At 47.0% G+C, this 13,553-nt stretch overlaps 1 protein-coding gene across 2 annotated transcripts in view; it reads left to right on the top strand.

The window, feature by feature from the left end:
• Positions 1-13,553, top strand: part of LOC134538532 (protein peste-like) — a 155,158-nt gene that overhangs the window by 107,513 nt on the left and 34,092 nt on the right. For both annotated transcript variants that reach the window (XM_063379936.1, XM_063379937.1), the window contains exon 4: positions 12,568-12,709. In XM_063379936.1, coding sequence (XP_063236006.1) covers positions 12,568-12,709 — 142 coding nt within the window. The remainder of the gene's footprint in view (positions 1-12,567; positions 12,710-13,553) is intronic.

The raw sequence follows: 13,553 nt of genomic DNA, 5'->3' as shown, positions 1-13,553 counted from the left end.
TCAAACATTTAGAGGAAGTCCTAAGTAGATTTCGTAAAGCAGGGTTAACTGTCAACACAAAAAAGGTTAAGTTTTCAGTTCAAGAACTGTCTTTTCTAGGACACCTGGTTTCTAGCAAGGGAGTCACCATTGATCCTTCACGTACACAAGCTATTCGTGATTTTCCGCCTCCCACAAACCCTAAGGGTATTTCACGTTTTATTGGTATGGCAAATTTTTACTCAAAATATATTCCTAATTTCTCTGAGCACGCAGCACCACTAAATACGTTGCGTAAGAAAAACACACCTTTCACATGGGGTCCGGAACAAGAAAAAGCCTTTAATTTCCTGAAACAGGCGATTTCTTCCCCTCCTGTACTCCGCATGGCAGATTTCACCAAACCTTTCATTTTACAGACTGATGCGTCCAGTGTGGCTATTGGCGCAGTACTGTCACAGGAAGTCGAAGGCTGCAGACAGCCCATTGCGTTTGCATCGCGGACACTTACCCACGCCGAGAGGAAAGCCTCCTCGATCTACGAATTAGAATGCCTCGCCGTGGTATTTGGCATCGACAAATTCCGCCAATTTATAGAACACAGGGAATTCCTGTTAGAGACAGATAATCAGGCATTAGCCTGGCTTTTGGCACACCCGAAACAATTAGGGAAACTCGGGCGATGGATTGCGAAAATTTCCTCTTTAAAGTTCAAAATCCAACACATTCGTGGCACACAGAACATAGTAGCGGACACACTGTCGCGCATGTTCGAAAATCCAACTCAGGCTCCGCCCGAAGGAACACCACTCTTATGTCAAGCCCTATTGATAGAGTTTCCGTTGGCATTTCAGGATTTACAGAGCCAGCAGGAAGCTGACCCACACATTTCCAGTATTATTAAACTTTTTAGTTCAGGAACAGCGCCAAAATACTTTAGGATATCTAAGGGGCTGTTGCAAAAACGCACCCCCCAATCAAAAACATACAAAATCGTGCTCCCACAAAATCTACGTAATATGATATTCCATTATTATCACACCTCGCCGGTGGGCGCACACCTCGGTATATATAAGACCATTCAGGCGATCCGACGTCATTTCGTGTGGGACGGCATGCACAAGGACATCACCGAGCAGGTGAAACTATGCAAAATCTGTGCGCTGAGTAAGCCAGCGCAGAACACTCGTTTCGGTTATTCAACTTCAGATGTGGCCGAGCGCCCCATGCAAAAGATGTTTATCGACTTTGTCGGGCCTTTACCGCGCTCAAAGACAGGAAACACTATGCTGCTGGTGTGTATCGACGCCTTCACAAAATTTGTCTGGCTCATCCCCATGCGAAAAGCCACCGCAGAAAACACAGTATCTGCGCTACGTAATCAGATCTTCAAGACGTCGGGAGTCCCGTCTATAGTAGTGTCAGATAATGCAACCCAGTTCACGGCTAGGATTTTTAAGAACATGTGCTTCTCACATGGCATTCTGCACGTCACAACCTCGCCTTATTATCCACAGCCCTCGCATGCTGAGAGATTCAACCGCAATCTCCGGTCTGCTCTAATAGCTTACCATGCGCAGGAGCAGGATAAATGGGATTCGAATTTGGTGTGGCTGCAAATGGCCTTTAATTATGCACATCATGAAGGACACAAAAGTACTCCTTTCGAACTCATGTTCACTTACCGACCTAATACCCCTCTTTCAAATCTTTGGTCTTTGAATGACCTATTGCCCGATGATCCGAGAGACATCAGGGAGATTTGGAGACGAGCTCGTAAAAATCTCAACCTGGCTCATGAGAGCAGAAAAAAGAAATACAACGAAAACCGATCTCCTAACCCTTACAGGGTAGGCGATTTTGTGCTTTGTAAGGCACACCCACTCAGCAAGGCAGTGGATAAGTTTTCCGCCAAGCTGGCGTACCGCTGGAGAGGTCCTTTTCAAATACAGCGATTTTTAACGCCAGTGACGGTTAGCCTAGCTGACCCCAGTTCAGGAGAATTCGTGACCAGAGCGCACATCTCCCATCTAAAGAAAACACAGGCTGACTTAAAGTAGATGTGTTTAATTTCTTTCCCCTAACACAGGGGACTCTCTAATATTAGGCATGCCAGAAATCCTCGAGGTCTTAAAAATCCATGGTACTAGAAATAAGAATGCTAGCTTTACGTTGTATTAGTTTTAAGTGGCCACTTAGTTAATAAGCTCTTAGTTAATAATATTATTTAAGGGTTATCGATATGTTGTGCCTGAGAGGCGGACGCGTCTCAAAGGTGTTAGAATATAAGTAGTAGGATACAGGCGAACCTGGTACTAGTTTTAATGAGCAGTGTAAGTGTTTGTTTTATTTTCCCTATATGCTCAGCATTCAAGCGGGGGATTATGTGCCGGAAATTAGGCATTTCGTCACTTTTTTTAATTTATTCTATAATTTTAAAATTTTTTGGGGTTTCCATTTTTTTTAATTTATCTGGTGGTTAATGGGGGTGATTTACTTTTTGTTAGGCCGGTGTACGCCACCGATTTAAACTTGGTGCCAGTGGACCGAAGCCCCTTCCCAGGGGGGCCAATCTGATATTTTGCTGTCTAATGTGGACATGGTCAGCCCGGTTGAAATTTCTCTCGCCTGCAGTCACGCCCCGAGTTTGTAATTTTAATTCCCTGCATGACCAAAACTGCTTTGAGCAGCTCCTGGGCTGCAAGCTGCTACCTTGTAGAGGCCTGCTGAGAAAAGCATGTCTCGTCACGAAGCAGTCTCCAGTGGAGCTGCGTTCCCACCTTAGTGGCTATTTCTGCCCCCCCTTCCTCTCTCTCCTCCTCACTTTAGTTCTGAGAATCTAAGCTAAGAGCAGTGACCGGACGGGACGATGACCTGATGCAAAAACCTTCTCCCGGGTACGACAGACTCATCCCCGACATCTAGCGGAAAAAAAAAGGTAACCGCGGGCCTGGTCGCCAGCGTGCAGAGCTTACCCTCATGACACCTGGTGGCAAGTCTGCTCACCACCTCAAGTAGTTCCCCCTTACACCGCTAGAAGGCAGCGTCGCGGTGCCATAAGGCACTATGCTTTCCTCTCGCGGCCCGGAGAAGTCGATTGCTCTTTGCTTTCGTTTCGGTCCGGTAGAGAGCGCGCATGTCGTGTTGTTGTCACGACCGCCTCGGACTCCTTCGGAAATTTTCGGCTTAGAACCGAACCTACCCCCTCCTTTGACCCGGGGCCTTACCGCCCGATTTAATTAGGTGCTGTGGCCGATTGCGGGGACTCAGCCCTCTGACCTCGGCTACTGACCTCGTCTCCTCTACGTCCTCTGCGCTAAGAGGCTTTTTGCGGGAACGGTGATTTTCGCGTGCACGAGAATGTAGTCAGTTTGCTTAAGGGATGTTATCCCGTTTGTACAGTAGCCAGGCAGAGGTAGTTTTTAGAAAAGTCATGCGTAGTTAAATTTTTATTTCTTCTTATTTAATTCTAAAAATTCCGGTTTCGTCCGCGCATCCTGATTTCTCGGTCCGCGGCATCCTGATGTCGGCGCGAGACACCTAGTGAGCTCCGAACTCTACACCCTGGTTGGTGAGTAATTTTTTTTCTTTTCCCCCCCATTCCCGTTTGTTGGCCTTTTGCGCCGACGGTATAGGACTGTCTGGAAGCAAGTCTAATTCGTTTTGAATTTGATTTGGGTTTCAGACAGGGTCGAAGTGCTGGAGAGACAAATTGCTCCCAGCTCGTGGTCCTGCACCTCCACTGCGGGTCACGTTAGAAGAGAGGTTTCCGCGACCCGACGTTATTTTTTGAAGACCCGGGTGGTAATGTGAAATCAACATCCCCCTGCCCCCCCACTTTCTAGCTACGAACTACATTAATCGAATGAATAGCCTACCAGCGAACAGTGCTTTCCTCAAGAATATGTAGAATCAATAAAACTAATCAGCGATGTAATTGTTGGGACATTCAAATTTGGTGCAATTTTTAAATTTTAATTATGTAATAATTTTTGCTAAGGTGTAACATGTACTGTTTTAATTACTCCTGGGGCGCCCTCTTTAACTTTGTTATTTACTAAGCTTTTTATTGTCAGGTTTGAATAATACGAACACAAAATTCCTTAATAATAAACCAGGGAACCTATAGACCAAGCTACTTGTGTAGTGTTAATTTATTTATGATATACCTTCTTCCCTTAAAAGATCCATACTCCTCCCAAGTTGCTTGTGTCAGGGAGATCCAAATTATCTTGTTCTCCACCTCGTGCCACCTCTGGTCAATTACTTAATTTTCTTATTTTTCTTACCCAGCAAGTTTCCAAGGCTCTTTTTAATTAATTTAAAATAATTCAACTTTGAGGCACGAGGGGCGTAACAACCTGCTCCCACCCAGATGGGCCCCTACGTCTTCAAGTAAGACCTCCGCTACCTGCTCCCACCCAGACGGGCCCCTGCATCTTCAAGTAAGCCCTCCGCTACCTGCTCCCACCCAGACGGGCCCCTACGTCTTCAAGTAAGCCCTCCGCTACCTGCTCCCACCCAGACGCGCCCCTACGTCTTCAAGTAAGCCCTCCGCTACCTGCTCCCACCCAGACGGGCCCCTGCATCTTCAAGTAAGCCCTCCGCTACCTGCTCCCACCCAGACGCGCCCCTACGTCTTCAAGTAAGCCCTCCGCTACCTGCTCCCACCCAGACGGGCCCCTACGTCTTCAAGTAAGACCTCCGCTACCTGCTCCCACCCAGACGCGCCCCTACGTCTTCAAGTAAGCCCTCCGCTACCTGCTCCCACCCAGACGGGCCCCTGCATCTTCAAGTAAGCCCTCCGCTACCTGCTCCCACCCAGACGGGCCCCTACGTCTTCAAGTAAGCCCTCCGCTACCTGCTCCCACCCAGACGGGCCCCTACGTCTTCAAGTAAGACCTCCGCTACCTGCACCCAACCAGACGGGCCCCTGCATCTTCAAGTAAGCCATCCGCTACTTGCTCCCACCCAGACGGGTCCCTACGTCTTCAAGTAAGACCTCCGCTACCTGCTCCCACCCAGACGGGCCCCTGCATCTTCAAGTAAGCCCTCCGCTACCTGCTCCCACCCAGACGGGCCCCTACGTCTTCAAGTAAGCCCTCCGCTACCTGCTCCCACCCAGACGCGCCCCTACGTCTTCAAGTAAGCCCTCCGCTACCTGCTCCCACCCAGACGGGCCCCTGCATCTTCAAGTAAGCCCTCCGCTACCTGCTCCCACCCAGACGCGCCCCTACGTCTTCAAGTAAGCCCTCCGCTACCTGCTCCCACCCAGACGGGCCCCTACGTCTTCAAGTAAGCCCTCCGCTACCTGCTCCCACCCAGACGCGCCCCTACGTCTTCAAGTAAGCCCTCCGCTACCTGCTCCCACCCAGACGGGCCCCTGCATCTTCAAGTAAGCCCTCCGCTACCTGCTCCCACCCAGACGGGCCCCTGCCTCTTCAAGTAAGCCCTCCGCTACCTGCTCCCACCCAGACGGGCCCCTACGTCTTCAAGTAAGCCCTCCGCTACCTGCTCCCACCCAGACGCGCCCCTACGTCTTCAAGTAAGACCTCTGCTACCTGCTCCCACCCATTCATGCGCGGGTGGATACCTTTCCACGAATCGCAACTCTTTGTTTGTTCGTTAAATATCGTCACTGCATTATATTAAAAATATTTTTCTCCGGGTAATTGTACAAACTTAAAATTACAGTAGTTGTATACGGAAGTAGAGTCATGGTAAAACAAAAATACCATTTTTTTAAATTATTTTTTGTTACATTGTTACAAACTATTCAAAAATTATGTTTCAAAAAAAAACTGCGAAACTGCAACTAATTTTTAATTAATCATGAATTATAAACCATGACTTTCATTTCACTGTGAAAAAAAAAATATATATATATTCCGGGAAATACCGGGAGCCACACTAAAAATAATAGTAATTGTAAAATAGACATTAAAGGACCGTACCAAAAAAAATTAATTTTTCTTAGCCTAAGTCGTTGAAATCATGCTGAAAATAATCTATATTAATTTACACCTACTTTGTTCATGACAATTCATGCCTATTCACTTGAAACACGCTCCCGGACAGAGTTTAAGCTCGCTCTAACAAACATGTGCAAAGACACGTGCATTGTGACGTAAGACTTGGTTTCATCCAGCCGTGTTCTAAGTAATTTTTTGAGAGACCAGGAAATTGATTTGTTTAACGTCAATGCTATATCGAAGCAAAATTGTATTTTAACATGTCGGTGGTTCATTGCATGATTAACAAATAAACATGTGTGTCATGAGTAGAGACCTGTAAAATTCGCGATTTCAAATCCCTAAAGGATAGACTCCATGAACCTCTACGCACTCGAGCAAATTACATCTGCTGATTGGTTACCGACTCATAACACCTGTTGACTGGAATGATCGTGATTCGCTAATTCTTCTGTTAAAGATTTTTCATTGGCCCAGAGTCCTTCAGATACACTGTAGCCCAATCACTGAAGCAAAATAATGTCAAAAGTATTTGGACTCTATCCTATCGCGAAATGAATCCGCGAATTTTACAGGTCTCTAGTCATGAGCAATGAGGTTATGTGAACACCCGCTCACGTATTGCTTCATGGGAATATGTTTTCTCGTCTCTCTGAAGAGGTACTGGAACTCTGCCTCGCGCGCTCGCAGTGAGACGGCTTGTCTAGTCCGCGCAGAGGATGCGCACTCAGGAACAGGCCGTCATGAGGCAACAGTTCGGGAGCCACGCGGTCCTCAGTCACTCTATCACGGCAAACTAGATATCACGTCCATCTGTGCCGCAGTGTGGTTTAATGTAAAAGTCGTGTTTACAGCTTCCACACAATTATCCCTTTAATTCACACTCACGTCACTCCTATCACTTCATTGAAAACACGATTCTTAACTTATTCAGTTTCACAACGACGCTATATGTACCAAGAGGAAGGTTCCCTGAAATTAGTGTAAATGTATTCTTGCGCGTGAACGGTGACCGAAACTAATCTCATTTCCTGAAAAGGGCAAGGCACATCCCTATAGCCTTAAGTGAAACAAACTGGTTTACTACTTTTTTTCTTCTAAACACTACTTTTAGACCAGCGGTGTCATTAAATAAAAACTAGTTTTTTTCCTCTTGATACTAGGCTCGCTAAGTGTTATGTAACAACATACATATTTATACATAATAGCGTTTTAATATGCGGGTATCATGTGATGAATTTAAAAAAAAACAGCGCCAAAGTACAACATAAAGCACATAGAACTCAAGTTCAGATGTTATTTAGACCATCCAGCAATCCAAACGTAACTAGTTAACTTTGAATAAATTTTCAAGAAGGGCGTGTCACTAAGTGGAAAGATAATTACTGAGCTATGATTGACGGAATGTTTTTTTTCTTAATCACATCTTATACCCTTACCCCTTCCTTCCTCTTCAACACGTAGTCAGTTTGTTTAGTAATGAGAGAGAATAACACATATTAGCGCTGCGCATTCGTCCATAACATTGCAGCGAGCATTAAACTGTCTTGTTGGACTTGTACATGTTATGTTCTTTTTTCATATGAATGTGTCTGTGAGTTAGTTTGGATTGTTGTGGCTTTAGAGTATGTTGAGAACCGAACAAGTGGATGCTTTTCTGGCAGCGGATCTCGTGATTGGCAACACTTGAAGTAGACGCGGTGAGCTAGCGGCTCGCGGTTGGCAGCACTTGTAGGAGTAGACGCGGTGAGCTAGCGGCTGGCAGGCGTAGACATGGCTGCGTGACCTCTTGGTTCACGAAGACTACATTCATTGAAGGCTTTATTGATGTGACTTAAGGCGGTCCACACGCAACGTGTTAAGGAACAATATACAGCGGCACCCGGACAGGGGAACTGGCGCCGGTTCACGATCTGCGCAGTCGTGTGAAAAGACGGAACAAGGAGTCGAAAGACTGAGGCCTTAATTGGGGCACTCGAATTACGAGCCAAAGTACGCAGTCGCCAAGAAACTATAAAACCAGCAAAAACTACGTTCCCTAACCAGGACAGGATGATGTTAGGAATAAAGTAATGTATTACTGGCTTGCTCCTATTTAATCTATCCGAATTCGCAACATGGTATAAGCTGGGTACTGATTTACCGACACACAAGTTTATATTAATGGCAGGTCGCGACCTTTCTTTAAAGCAAAATACAAACAATATAATTATAATAATGATAGTTACCACTCTTTTAACAAGTAAAGATTTTACAAGTGATAAGAACCAAATTAACAATATTGAAACAGGTATACACGTCATACTAGCATACTAGAGTAACTCAGTCCGTTATCTGTTTTTATTAATTTTTTCTTTATTTCCTCCTAGATGCTGTGAAACGTCGCCGTAGACCACGCATTATTTAGCTGTCTTTAAATTGCTCCGCACGTCCCGTTTCATAGAGCTAAGCTCGTCAAATTGGGTCTGAACAGGCGTTGCAGTAGGCCCGCCCCCGTGTCAGCTTTCGTTCAACGGACAGGACCCACGCCGTAAAAAAGTTTAAAACTCACTTCGGTCCCAACAAAATTCACGTAAACATTTAGTTCGTACTTCTTTATACCAAAAAAATAGTTACGTAAACATTAAGTTCGTGGCGTTAACTATTTATAGTATTTTAGAGTATCAGTCGCGGAGGCACCCACTTTTTGTCACTCAGTTAGTTCCACAAACTCGACCCGGTGCTCGGTTGCTATTGGATGGTGCGTCGAGACTTACTTGTAGAATGCAATTCCGCCACGTGCCGTCCGTCCTGCCCTATCGAGGCGTTGGCGGATGCGACCCCGCCTCTCCATAGCCGAGATCCAGCCAATCATTCTTCCTTCAGCAAGCAGGTGTGCGCGCCGCCAGGCGCTCACCTCCGACTGCCTCGCCGGCCGCCGCTGGCTCGCGCACGTATCCCGTGACGTCATGCCGACCAGCGCGCCGTGCGGTGATCCCGCGTGGAAACAAAAACAGCTGAGCGCTAGAGTTAGTTCCGTTGAGGCACATTACAGGGCGTTTTACGCAAGACAAAAAAAAAGCATATCCATAATTAAGCATTATTAACATAATCAACAAACCAGGTAAAGGAGATTTAAAAATATAAAATTTAGCAAGCAAAAAGGTAAATACCAACGGAGGCGTGTCAAACGCCTCAAGACTAAACAGAATATCTCAAACCTCTGATAACTGCAGATAAGTTGGTGCGTGTGGACAGTCGCTCCGTGTTGACCGCAGTTTCAGCTCGACAGTGTCCCAGCAAGTGAAGATAGTTAACATGGCTGACAAGTGTCAGTGCTCTAAAGAGTTTTCCTTTGAGAGTGTATTAACTATACTAGCTTACAACCCGTGACTTCACTCGTGACAACTGCAGGATATTGCTGATATTGCTGCTCTCTCAGAAAATTTTGTGAATGATTCCATACTTTTAACAAAAAAAAACACATTTAATTTCAGAAATATTATCAATAAACTATATCAGTTTTTATTTTGTAATGTTGTAATCGACACATACACAGTGTCCCGCCCGAGGCAGGGTCAGCATGGATGGAAGGGCTGACTCTCGCAGGAGCCGGCTGCCCTGTCCGAGGGAGAATGCACGAGGGGAGATGGGATGGGGTATGAACTGGTGCGGGAAACGGGAGAACCCCGAGAAAACCCACATGTCATCGATCGTCCACCACGTCTCCCACTTGGGAAAATCCGGGTTCGACTCCGCCGGGAATCAAACCTTGGTCACTTGGGGGGGGGGGTGAATGTTCTAACCACTGGACTACCACGCCTCTCACTGTTGTAAAAAGGAATATTAATATATATATATATATATACACTCACCAGTTTTTAAGTGTAATTGTAAGCTTTAAAACATAAAACGTTTCATCGGAATCGGTCTATTAGTTCTTGCGTGATGCTTGAACAAGCAAACAAACAAACAGACAGTTACAGTGGTATAATAGTATAGATGATAGCTACACCTGTTAGTAGTGAGTCAGGAATAAAGAGCACAGTGGTGGGGATAAGGCGGGGCGGAGCACCAAGTATTGGTACGGAAATACAAAGCAGTGGTTCGCTTGGCAAAAAGAGAAATGGTAAAACAAAATGTAATAATTGACTTGAGAATGGTTCACCGGAAGTAGTTGACTAGAGTATCTAAGTCACACTAATTGCTGAGCTAAGACTGTGTGTGAACGCAGTGCGCGGTGTCATCTGCGCAGACAGAGCGTGTCTTGCGATGTGGCCTTACAGCTGACAGGAACCTCCTGGGTTCGAGGATACCTCATTTCTCTGCTGTTTATTTACATTTCCATGTATATTACCTGTCTCTACCTCCAGAATCATCATATAAGTAAGCAGAATTGACTATTTTCAAATTTATCAAGTGTTATGCCAAATAAAAAATAATAGCTCATCAGAATGATTTGTTTTTTTATTAATTATTAATGAATCCATGTCTTTTCTGTCCCATAAATATCGAAAGAGTACTTAATTATTTTCTGTTCCAACTTATCGATGATTTTAAAGAACATTGACCATGTAATTAAGTTTTAATTATTTACATCATGTACCCTAAATAAAAGTGTGACTAATTTCTCAGTTGTATCAGAAACGTGACACGGTTTAAGATATTTAAGGAAGGTATAGATTATACTGTGGCAATGATATAAATGCTGATAGATTTAATTAATTTTTTTTTAGTATTTTGCAAAATGTATACAAGTGATATTAACGCGTTTGTTTTTTCAATTTAAATACTAATATTTCTGGATTTTAGCCTTATCAAATATTTAATATACGTTTCCATATACAAAATGGGAACTTACTTTAATACTGACAGAATAAAATTAAACATGTTCCCAAGCACACCTGTCTCGCAGCGGTGTGACAGTCGTGGAATGACAGTCATGGAGTGACAGTCGTGGAGAGACATTCGTGGAGTGACAGTCATGGAGTGACAGTCATGGAGTGACAGTTGTGGAGTGACAGTCGTGGAGTGATAGTCGTGGAGTGACAGTCGTGGAGTGAGAGTCGTGGAGTGACTGTCGTGGAGTGAGAGTCGTGGCGTGAGAGTCGTGGCGTGAGAGTCGTGGCGTGACAGTCGTGGAGTGACAGTCGCTGGAGTGAGAGTCGTGGAGTGACAGTCGTGGAGTGACTGTCGTGGAGTGACAGTCGTGGCGTGACAGTCGTGGCGTGACAGTCGTGGAGTGACAGTCGTGGAGTGACAGTCGTGGTGTGACAGTCGTGGAGTGACAGTCGTGGAGTGACAGTCGTGGAGTGACAGTATGGAGTGACAGTCGTGGAGTGACAGTCGTGGAGTGACAGTCGTGGAGTGACAGTCGTGGAGTGAGAGTCGTGGAGTGAGAGTCGTGGCGTGAGAGTCGTGGCGTGACAGTCGTCGAGTGACAGTCGTGGAGTGAGAGTCGTGGAGTGAGAGTCGTGGCGTGAGAGTCGTGGAGTGACAGTCGTGGCATGACAGTCGTGGAGTGACAGTCGTCGAGTGACAGTCGTGGAGTGACTGTCGTGGAGTGAGAGTCGTGGCGTGAGAGTCGTGGCGTGACAGTCGTGGAGTGACAGTCGTGGAGTGACAGTCGTGGAGTGACAGTCGTGGAGTGACAGTCGTGGAGTGACAGTCGTGGAGTGACAGTCGTGGAGTGACAGTCGTGGCGTGAGAGTCGTGGCATGACAGTCGTGGAGTGACAGTCGTGGCGTGACAGTCGTGGCGTGACAGTCGTGGAGTGAGAGTCGTGGAGTGAGAGTCGTGGAGTGACTGTCGTGGAGTGAGAGTCGTGGCGTGAGAGTCGTGGAGTGACAGTCGTGGAGTGACAGTCGTGGCGTGACAGTCGTGGAGTGACAGTCGTGGAGTGACAGTCGTGGCGTGAGAGTCGTGGCATGACAGTCGTGGAGTAACAGTCGTGGAGTGACAGTCGTGGAGTGAGAGTCGTGGAGTGACTGTCGTGGAGTGAGAGTCGTGGCGTGACAGTCGTGGCGTGACAGTCGTGGAGTGACAGTCGTGGAGTGACAGTCGTGGAGTGACAGTCGTGGAGTGAGAGTCGTGGAGTGAGAGTCGTGGCGTGAGAGTCGTGGCGTGACAGTCGTCGAGTGACAGTCGTGGAGTGAGAGTCGTGGAGTGAGAGTCGTGGCGTGAGAGTCGTGGAGTGACTGTCGTGGAGTGAGAGTCGTGGCGTGAGAGTCGTGGCGTGACAGTCGTGGCGTGACAGTCGTGGAGTGACAGTCGTCGAGTGACAGTCGTGGAGTGACTGTCGTGGAGTGAGAGTCGTGGCGTGAGAGTCGTGGCGTGACAGTCGTGGCGTGACAGTCGTGGAGTGACAGTCGTGGAGTGACAGTCGTGGAGTGACAGTCGTGGAGTGACAGTCGTGGAGTGACAGTCGTGGAGTGACAGTCGTGGAGTGACAGTCGTGGAGTGACAGTCGTGGAGTGACAGTCGTGGAGTGACAGTCGTGGAGTGACAGTCGTGGAGTGACAGTCGTGGAGTGACAGTCGTGGAGTGACAGTCTAGGAGTGACAGTCGTGGAGTGAGAGTCGTGGAGTGAGAGTCGTGGCGTGAGAGTCGTGGCGTGACAGTCGTGGACATGTTGCAGCGAGCTCGAGGAGAAGGTGAACGTGACGTGGAATGACAACCACACCATCAGCTACCAGCAGCGCCGCACCTGGTTCTTCGACGCCGAGCGCTCCAACGGCTCGCTGGCCGACAACATCACCACCCTCAACGTGGTGGCCGTGGTGAGTCCTGTGACTCCAGTGCCGAGTGACACCTGCCTTGACTAGCGACTGCAACCCGCGGCACACGCAGATGTCAACAAGTGTCACTTACCCGTCAACACGTGCGATAAAGTTGGACACTCAGCTTTCAAACCTTCCCGACTCTGAGCTCTCAGCAAGTGGGGTGTAGTGAGTGCGACGGACTTAACACCCAGATATTAAGGGGCCCGCCTCGTCAGGGGTGTATGTGTGTTAGTGAGGCGGGTTGATAAGCGCGACGCTCGCTGGTATTTTAAGCGCGGTGTAGCCTCTAAGCGCAAGGCTCTGAACTGGCGCGCAATCTTCTCGTCATCACTGGATAACTGTGAAATTTGAGCGGTGACCGTAACATTATATGGCGGAGAAATGAAGGTAAAGGTGTTATGCAAGCCCCTTAAGTGCTTTCAAGAGTCTGTACTGATTGTTTTATGCCTAAAAATTACTCTGAAAACACGCGTTTTAGCCATTTTAACGCATCTAAAAATACAGTTTAAAAACTTATCCCGAAATTAAAAGTACTTTTCGGCCCTCGGCGAACTCTTAAATGCTATTCGTAAATAGGCTCCACTCGGATATCTTGAGTAGTTTTGAAATCGCGTTGTTTTTCCTGAAGCTCTGCACACCGTGTGTGTGCCCAGGTAGGCGGGGCCCTTAACACGGGTTACAAAGTAAGTGACATATGTCTGCCACTCGCATGTCGGCGCATGTATGTAGTAGCTAAGTGTAACCCGAGACTTGCTGGATTGTTGACAAGTGTGACAAAGTGAGTGAGACCTGCATGACTTAAAGCTACCGAAATTCCAATGTGTTCACTGAGATTTTTCGG

Source organism: Bacillus rossius, chromosome 13 (assembly GCF_032445375.1).
Source record: "Bacillus rossius redtenbacheri isolate Brsri chromosome 13, Brsri_v3, whole genome shotgun sequence".
NCBI lineage: Eukaryota > Metazoa > Arthropoda > Insecta > Phasmatodea > Bacillidae > Bacillus > Bacillus rossius.
Note: the sequence above shows the minus strand (reverse complement) of the source record. Positions and strands in the feature narration are given on the sequence as shown.